General features: G+C 35.3%; 1 protein-coding gene and 1 pseudogene across 1 annotated transcript; both read left to right on the top strand.

Moving 5' to 3' along the window:
* Nucleotides 1–1,221: 1,221 nt before the first annotated feature.
* LOC143600431 (cyclin-dependent kinase F-4 pseudogene) lies at nt 1,222–2,253 on the top strand (annotated as a pseudogene).
* A 1,624-nt stretch (nt 2,254–3,877) lies between these two features.
* Nucleotides 3,878–8,140, top strand: LOC143600433 (uncharacterized protein At5g03900, chloroplastic-like). The gene is made up of 13 exons (XM_077078127.1): nt 3,878–4,273; nt 4,953–5,060; nt 5,146–5,246; nt 5,325–5,408; nt 5,490–5,562; nt 5,654–5,719; nt 5,827–5,913; nt 6,010–6,075; nt 6,699–6,841; nt 6,970–7,056; nt 7,516–7,579; nt 7,657–7,800; nt 7,927–8,140. The coding sequence occupies exons 1-13, from the start codon at nt 3,905–3,907 to the stop codon at nt 8,068–8,070; spliced, it is 1,536 nt and encodes a 511-aa protein (XP_076934242.1). The 5' UTR covers nt 3,878–3,904; the 3' UTR covers nt 8,071–8,140.
* The last annotated feature ends 1,252 nt before the right edge of the window (nt 8,141–9,392 follow it).

Raw genomic sequence — 9,392 nt, forward strand, 5'->3', positions numbered from 1 at the left:
ATTGCTCAAACATTAATTTTTTAGTTTTGCCTATTAGATGTTTCACCTCTTATTAGAAACAAACAATGTGTTGTGAAGAGTTTTCTTTTTGGATCTCGACATACACTATATTGATTTAATAAACACACTACAAACATCTTTTACATGACCCATGTCGTCGGTGAAAGCAATAGGTTAAAAAGGTCGTCGGTATAATTCGCGCCGCTAATAACCGGTTAATAATGACATGTGGTCACTAAAATGTTTGCCAAAACTGTTTTTAAAAACTTAAAAATAATCTTTTATAAAATAACAACCATATTTTACCGGTTGCATGTCGTCGCTACATTTTAGATTTAAATGTATTTTAAAGTTCTTTCAAAAAGTTTTGAGGAACCCATATCGCTGCTTAAAGTTTTTTTTCTTCTTCTTAACTTTCATTTTTTGTTTTTTTACAAGAATCACGTTGTAGTTACCAAAAATAAAAAAAATGAAAAATGATACATATATACAGGTCCCAACGACAGTCATCAGGATAGGTAATAAATAATTGACGCACCCTATACCAATGACTAGTCATCGCTAGAGGGCTCTTATACCGAAGACATATGTCGTCGGGATAGAGTCTACTAGCCAAATCAATTTTCTTGTGGGGACATGGCTAGCAATTCTTAATCGAAAACCATATAACGTACGGCAAAAATTCATCAGAAAAATGTTTGCAAAGCACTATTATAGACCACATATAGCTAAAATCCGAAATAAATAAAATAACGATGATAAGAGCTGACGCATAGCAAATGTTGCTACGAATTTAACCATATGGTGGTGAGAGTGCCCTCGGGGCGGAATTAGGGGTGGGTTCAATTCGGCTTCATCAAGAACACCGCCCATCCTAAAACAACAATGTTTCTAACAAACAAACACAAGCAGGGGAAAAAAAACTACAATTAATCTTTATAAATTAAACAGTAATCTTTTCCAAAATCAGAATTTTAGAAAATACACTTTCCTCGCAAGAAAAGTTATTGAATTGAGATTTAAATTTGGTATGTTTTACGTACACTAATCATTAGATAGCTACAAATCCGCAAAATATCCTATATATCGAACCAGTGTACGTTATAAATAAACAACAAACCCTAACTTGATATCATATATTTATCGTATTAACCCCCACACTACTCTCTTCAAATTAATATCACGGTACATATTCTTCGATCGATCTGGTCTCTATACACAATGGAGAAATATCAACTAATCAAGCAAATTGGAAGCGGAGCGTTCAGTGTCGTCTGGAAAGCGATGAACAAGCAGACCGGTGAAGTGGTTGCGATCAAGAAAGTAGACAAATACAACACGATGGAAGACTGCATTAACCCACTGGAAGTGAGATCACTCACCAAGATGAACAATCATTCGAATATCGTTGAGCTTAAAGAAACAATAAGAGACGACGAAGCCGGCATGCTGTTCCTGGTACTTGAGTACATGGAATGTGATCTCGACAGACTTATGGATGAAATTCGAACAGAGCCGTTCTCCGAACCCGAGATCAGAAACATGTGCTCCCAAATCCTTCAAGGTCTCGCGTACATGCACAACAACGGCTACTTTCACTGCGATCTTAAACCCGCCAACATTCTTGTTTCGAAGAATAATGTGATAAAGATTGGTGATCTTGGTTCGGTCCGTGAGGCGAATAGTCAACAGCCGTATCAAGTTACAACGCTTTGCTACAACGCGCCCGAGGTTTTTCTGCGTGCGCCTGTTTATGACTCTTATGTCGATATGTGGGCGGTTGGTGCCATCATGGCAGAGTTATACATCAATGAGCCGGTGTTTTATTACGAAGGAGATTTGTTGGTTAAAATCTGTAGTGTGTTAGGCACACCGACAGAAGCTACATGGCCATCGGGGCTGGATCTCGCTAGAAACATATGTTACAAGTTTCAAGATTTCCCTGGTGTGCGGTTTTCTGAGTTGTTGCCGAGTGCAAGCCCTGATGCGGTTAATCTGATCGCTTCACTTCTTTCTTGGTGTCCAAGTGATAGGCCTACGGCCACGCAGGCGCTTCAGCATCCTTTCTTTCATGCCTGTTACCACGTGCCACCAACTGTCCGCCTTGAAGTATTTAAGCGTGCTAAGCAAAGGGAGTTGTTGAAGGAGGCAAGAAGTTTAAGAAGTTGCGCGAGTGGGTTGGAAAGAGTGGATACATATGAAGATCAGATTGCCATCCTTCAAGCATTGAAATCCGGCGAGTTTATGAAGTAAAAGAAGTTTGGAGTATTAGAACTTAGCTATATAAATGTGACCGTCAACTTTGTCCAGGGTTTTATTGTTCTTAATTTTACTTGTATTTTGGTATGTTTTGGATTACAAACTGAGTTATGATATATTTTCTTGAATGTGTGTTTCTTTTACTGAGTCAATTTAGATTCACAAACATGAATATAAAATACATTTTGATTGTATAAAAAACACATGATAAATTTTAGCTAGCTAGATTAACTTCTTACAACTTAATATTATTTTGCATGGAACAATTGCATTTTAATCTTTTTGGTGTAGTTTATGTAGATAGTTATAAATTTGATTACTTGGTTATATAGTTATATGAATCCGATTATCAAAACTTTGAAGTTACAAAGTTCTTTCGTATTTTAGATCATTCATAAATCCCTAAAATAGATATCCATTAGATTGTTATGTTGTTTTTATTTTAATTGACTAATACTCTCTTTAAATAAGTTGTTATCTACTTAAAATAACTTCAACGAGTATTTTTAAAACTTGAAACTTGGCATGGAATGTCATTAATACCATTTTATTGATTTCTTAAACTAAGTGGTTGTAAACTCCAATCTATCCACGCATATAGATTGTGAAAGTAACCGTATGATATGTGTTGGTGCTTTATAAGTGTGCTAGGGGCGCCTTTGGCAACCCCACCCCTCACATATAAGGGTTGCCGAGTGGGTACATCGTCGCAACCTATATGGGTATCTGCTACAACATGAAGAATTAGATAGTAATCAGTGGTCACCACTCACCAGTAAAAGATGAGAGAGAGAGAGAGATGGGTTGGGTAGGCGACGGTTGATGGATGTTGATGGGTTTCTTAAGTTTTCGATGACTTATCGAACAACAGTTGGTTTTATCCAGAGTCCTTAGAACCCCCCCCCCCCCCCCCCCCTCAACCCACCTCACTATGAGAATTTTGAAATAGCATTAAGCCAACAATTAAGAAATAGGATTTTACATAATATAGATAGTCACTTGAAGCTTTCCAAAACAATTTTAAGATTTTGAGTGCTTTAATTGGCTAATTATATTTTCTAGTTATGACTTATGATCATGGCTATCATTTTGTGTATATTCTAGCTCTTAAGATAAAAACCTATGTCAAGGACTTGTTCCCGAGTTACATAAGAGCATTCTTTTGTTTTTTTTTTCTTTCTGAAATCTAACAAATAGAGGTATGAATTTCAAGACTTTACTAATTTATGTTAAAAAAGACTTTATATACAAATCAGAAATAATTGAAAGGAATCGAAGAAAGTAGAAATGAGAAAAGAACATAATAGAAAAAAAGGAAAAACTAGCTCAAACTCATTAGAGAAAGAGCTTGAAACGTACTAAACTCAAGCTCTCGTAAATCAAAACAAGCCGAAGTGAAACATAGCTCGGCTCTAACTAATAGGAAAAAATACATCATATAGTTTAATTACTATTAAAAGGGCAAAACAGTAAATTTGACACATCTCTTAGACAGCAGCTTTCTGTACTTCCACCAATCAATCAATGAATCCTATCTGCAAACTCCATTGAATCATCTTCACTAGTCTCCGTCCATCCAAACACACTCAAAACCCCCAAATTCAATGAACATATCATAACAATCTATCAAATCATCATCCAATTCATGGCCTCCATATCCACCTGCTTCACACTCACGCCCAAATTCCACTCAAAATCGCTCAACTACTCACTTAGGGCACACACCAATGGATTAGGAAGACAGAATAGTGGAATTAGCAGCGGAAATAGGCGTTTTGTGTTGGAAATTAGGGCTAAATTTGATATGGAAGCAACGGCGGGTCGGGTTAGACCGGGGAAGATAATTGAGAGTGATAAGTTGCCGGCGGAGGTGAGGAAGCGGACGATGGAGGCGGTGGATAAGTGTGGACGGAGAGTCACGGTTGGTGACGTGGCCAGTAAGGCTGGGATTAAGTTGACTGAAGCTCAAAGAGCGTTACAGGCACTTGCTGCTGATACTAATGGGTTTTTGGAGGTATATATAGGTTTTGTTAATTGTATGTTTCAGTTGCTGATTATTATGTGTTTAAGTAGGGGCGTAGGGCTACTGTTCGGCGGGAAGTTTGTTTGTTTATAAATGAGTGGACATGAACAAGGAAGCTTGTTTGGTTAACTAAATGAACGAACACAAACAAAGGTTATGCACTTATGTTCGTGAGTGTTCGATGGTGTGTTTGTTTGTTTAAGTATGTACATTAAAGGTTTTTAATATTTTTAATGACTTTTCTAATCTTATCATATAGATTTAAGCAAAATTATTAGCTGTAAAATATATGTAAAGTTAACATATATATGAATATGAATGCTAGAACAAACACGAGCAGACTGAACAAACACGAACAAGAAGTTTCGTTCAGTTAGGGGTTCGTGAACCATTAGTTTGTCTGCGGAACATGAACAAGGCCTTGTTCGGTTCCGTTCGTGTACAACCCTGGGTTTGACTCTTGAATCCTCTGATTTCGGGTTCAATGATCATTAATTTGAATCTGTTCAATTCATATGTGAGATTTGGATACAATACTTGTCCAGGGTTACAAATGTGCATATTTTTTGTTCTTGAGAATTGTTACTGTAATAGATATACATGGATTATCATTTAGATTTTTCATTTGAGTTTTTAACGAGTGCAGTCATTTTCATGATTGTTTCTGCAGGTTTCAGATGAAGGTGATGTTCTGTATGTTTTTCCAAAAGATTATCGTTCAAAGCTTGCAGCCAAATCGTTTCGCATAAAAGCAGAACCTTATCTTGAAAAAGCAAAGGTAGATAATATATAACATTATATATCCAAATCCTAACTGATCAATGTGATTCGCAAAACTTAATCAAAACGTGATCATTTTACAGTCTGCTGGTGAATACTTGATCAGGGTTACTTTTGGAACCGCATTAATTGCTTCCATTGTTATTGTTTATACAACAATCATTGCTATTCTATCAAGCAGCAGGTAATTGGTGCTTTCTCGTTTGATGTACGTGATAATGGTTTCTGATCGAGGCAGTTAAAATATTATTGTTAATGACAGTGAAGAAGATAATCGGGGAAGACGCAGAGGAAGATCTTTTGATTCTGGTTTCTCGTTTTATCTTAGTCCATCTGATTTGTTTTGGTAATGGTTCTTGACTTCTTTCACGTTGTTTTATAATGTTTGGCTTCGTCACATTAATATTAATCTTACTATATCATTTAGGTATTGGGATCCATATTACTACAGAAGGCGTCGGGTTCGAAATGAAGAAAAGGGAATGAATTTCATTGAATCTGTAAGGAGAAAATAATAACTTTTGATTTCATATATGGTAATTATATGCTGATGTGGACGATGAAGTGGTACAATTTATCAATCTTTTGTAGGTGTTTTCATTTGTGTTCGGTGATGGTGACCCAAATGAAGGTATTGAAGAAGAAAGGTGGAAGTTGGTAATAACTCAGCACTATTTTAGTGGTCTGTGTTTTGTGTCTGTATTATGACTTTATATTCTTGTTTTTGTACTGATAATCTTATAATATTTATCCTGTTATTGCAGATTGGTCAGTACATTGCATCAAATGGTGGTGTTGTAACAGCAGAAGAACTTGCTCCTTACCTTGATGTAGAAACTGCAGAAAATACGGTATGACCTTTATTATGATATAAGAATAAAATTAAAAATCTTACAGCATAATCATAATATATTATAGAAAGCATTTCATTTGTCTTTTTGATACAGGATGATGATTCATACATATTACCTGTTCTTCTTCGTTTTGATGGACAACCCGAAGTGGACGAAGAGGTATGTTACTAGATGAGTGATTATTTAAGCGTGTGCATATGAAAGTTTCATAAACAGAATTTCATGCAAAAATTTCTCTAAATGGTTTATCATTTTCTTTTTCTTTATTACTGTAATAACATAGTTTTGTAATCATATTTAACTAGGCCTGTAAACGAACTGAACGTTCAGTGAACCATTTGGCAGTTGGCAGGAAGTTCGTTTATCTAATAAACAAAAGAACATGAATACAAGTCTCGTATGTTCATTATGTTCTGGGAACATTTGTTTATGTTCTTTCATTTAAATGTGTTTATATCTGTTTGTCTGTTTATACTCATTAGTTAACGTTTTGTTTAAGTTCATTCATTAGTCTATTCATTTAAATTTTTTGGCCCATTACAACTTGATCTAGTTTTAATAACTTTTTAGGCCCAACACATTGTTCTTTACATTACTTTTAACTGGCTTTAGCTCTCTTCAGTTATATACTTATATTCCTTCGTTTTCGTTCGCGATCCGCTTATTTATACTTTTGAAGAACGGACATAAACAAACACGAACCTGTTCATTTTCTTGATTAACGAACATGAACAAGAAAACTTCATTCGTTTAATTTTTTAAAATCTCTATTCTTTACTCAGGGGAACATATTGTATCGTTTCCCATCACTTCAACGTACAGCTGCTTCACAAAGAAGTGGAAGGAAGGAATATGTGGGGAGAAAATTTAGTGAATGGATTGGAGGAGTTGATAAATTCTTCAAGGAAAAAAAATGGGATTTCAGGTCTTTCTAATTCCTTTCATATCTTGTACAGTGTCATGTTGACTATCAAAATTTCCGCCTTCATTACTGCATTACATCCATATTAATTTGCATTCCGTGTTTTGAAACGCATTGTTCTCACCATGCAGTAAAATTAGCAACACCGAGAAGGCAATGGTTGGTGGTTTGGGCGCGCTTAATCTATTCGGGGTGATTGTTCTCGGTACCATGTTGAAGTATGTAATTAATAAATTGATTATTCAGGGTTCAATTGATCCATAGTTATCAGGCTTGTAAACGAGCTGAACAAACTGGACGCAAGCATGTTCGTGCTTGTTCATTGAACTTTAACCTTACAAACGATCGAACACGAACAATTAAATACACATGTTTTGTTGTTCATGTCCGTTCGGGAAGAGAATGAGCATGTTTGTGTTCGCTCGTTAACAATATAAATGCTCGAAAATAACTGAAGTACTGAACATATATGAACAAATATAAATGAACGGACGTGACATGTGTTCATGTTTGTTCGTTTTAACTTCGTTTCTCATTTAACTTAATGAACAAGCTTTTTTGTTCGTTCGTTTATTTAACAAACTTTCCGCTGAACAGTTCACTGAACTTTCGGTTCGTTGGCCTAATAGTTATTCCACCTCACTTCTCTAAATTTTTTTCTGTGATTGTATTTGAAGGAATATGACGGTCTCACCAAGTGGATTCATTTCATTTGTATCTGAAATATTTCCTCTTTTACAGGTACATTTTAATATGGGTCATTGTTTATTGTTAATGGGTCAAATGCGTCATAGCAATTAACATAATCAATTTCACAGATCTATGCTGCCTCGTTTTTTGCAATTCCTTTGGTCCGATGGTTTATTACTCAAAAAACAAATGCTGAAATAGAAAAAAGGAACCGAGCTAGAGAGCAACGAGCACGTGCTCTTGAACTGCCCGATATCACCCTCAGACGGAAGGTATTGACTTTCTTTGACTGAAATCTCACTTCTTTTTTCTGGGCGAATGATGGTTGTGTTATTAAATATTTTTCAAAGGTTTAAATTTTTATTGTTAATAATATATTGTTTTTGTGACCGATACAGATTCTTAGCGCTCGGGACATGTCTCAGAGGACTGTGATAGGTCAGGATCGGATTGTGTACACAACAGAAAGAGACTTATTTGAGCAAGACTACGACAAGCAGGAATGGGACAGGAGATTCAGAGAGATTGAGAAATCTGAATAGATGGCGTACCGTTGTAACAGTATTAATTTAATCTATAAAAATTATTACTTGAACAGGTAAATATCAAGCCTAGACTAATTATAAGCTACTGGTTAGAATGAATATATTTAAGTAGCTAAAGAGAAAATACATAGGCTTGTAATCTTTTATCCAGATCGGAAACTGAGCTCGTATTCAACTTGAGCGAGCAGCTTCGTGAGTTGACTCGCTCTTTTGTAGTTTTAATTGTGTTGTATGCTTTACAAGTTATACGGTACTCGAATAATACAATATCGAACTATGAATATACATTAAAGACCAGGCTGCCTTTTTTGTTTTGGCGTCATTTATACAGTCAGATCCTTTAATGTTACGTTATAGTTGATTATTTGATTTTAGTATGTAATGATTTAAACTTTTAACAAGCATCCGAACAAACTCAATGGCATTACCGGATTGTTTAGTAGACCCAAACTGTGTTTGATCGAATGAGGTGAATGATTTAAAGTTTCAACTGTTGATTGTTTATATTTTTTATATAAAATAAATGAAATTGATGGAACTGTTATGGTGTACATGTGTAGTGTTTATAGAGAAATTATAAAGGTGAACTTTTGGGTAGATTATACAACAATAAGCATGTGAGCATGTATTTAATTTTGTGTTAGGATAAAATACAAATAGATTTAACGTGTTATACGTACAAATAGTTATAATTATTCTAACACTCGAGTAATTATTATCAATATACAATTTTTAAATTAGAGTAGTTCTTATTACTCTACTTCGTTTTTTGTAATATAATTACTGTAGTTCAAAGCTGTAATAATAATAATTACTCTAGTTACTTATACAGTTAGTAGGTTAATTTTCTTTTTCTTTTTTTTTATAATCTTGTCAAATATATATGAAAAATATTTTCAAGCAGGAGTGAGGGTTGGGTGGCCACTCAACACTAGCCCAATAAAATTAAATTTTTTGAAAAGTTAAGCCCAATAAGATAGAATTTAAAAACGATGAAATTGCTAACCTAAATATTTAGAGGTGTGCAAAATCGGTTTTAAACCCATACCGAACTGGTTTCTAAACCGAACCGGTTTGGTCAACGGCTAGTCAAAACCGGCTTGACTCAAACCGGTTCGGTTTATAAACCGGTTTAGAAGCAAGATAGGCCTGCCTGGTCCAGGTCGGTTCGGTCCGGTTTAGAACCGATTTAACCTGTTTTTCTCAAACCGGTTCGGTTTTAAAACCGGTTTGGTAAATCTTAAGGGGAACTGATCCTGGAGCTGGTGGTTTGGGTCGGTTAGGGTGAAAAGGTTTCATTGTCAAACCGGTTCGATTCG

Source organism: Bidens hawaiensis, unplaced genomic scaffold (assembly GCF_021521415.1).
Source record: "Bidens hawaiensis isolate Kalapana, Puna unplaced genomic scaffold, B.hawaiensis_p1.1 tig00054086_1, whole genome shotgun sequence".
NCBI lineage: Eukaryota > Viridiplantae > Streptophyta > Magnoliopsida > Asterales > Asteraceae > Bidens > Bidens hawaiensis.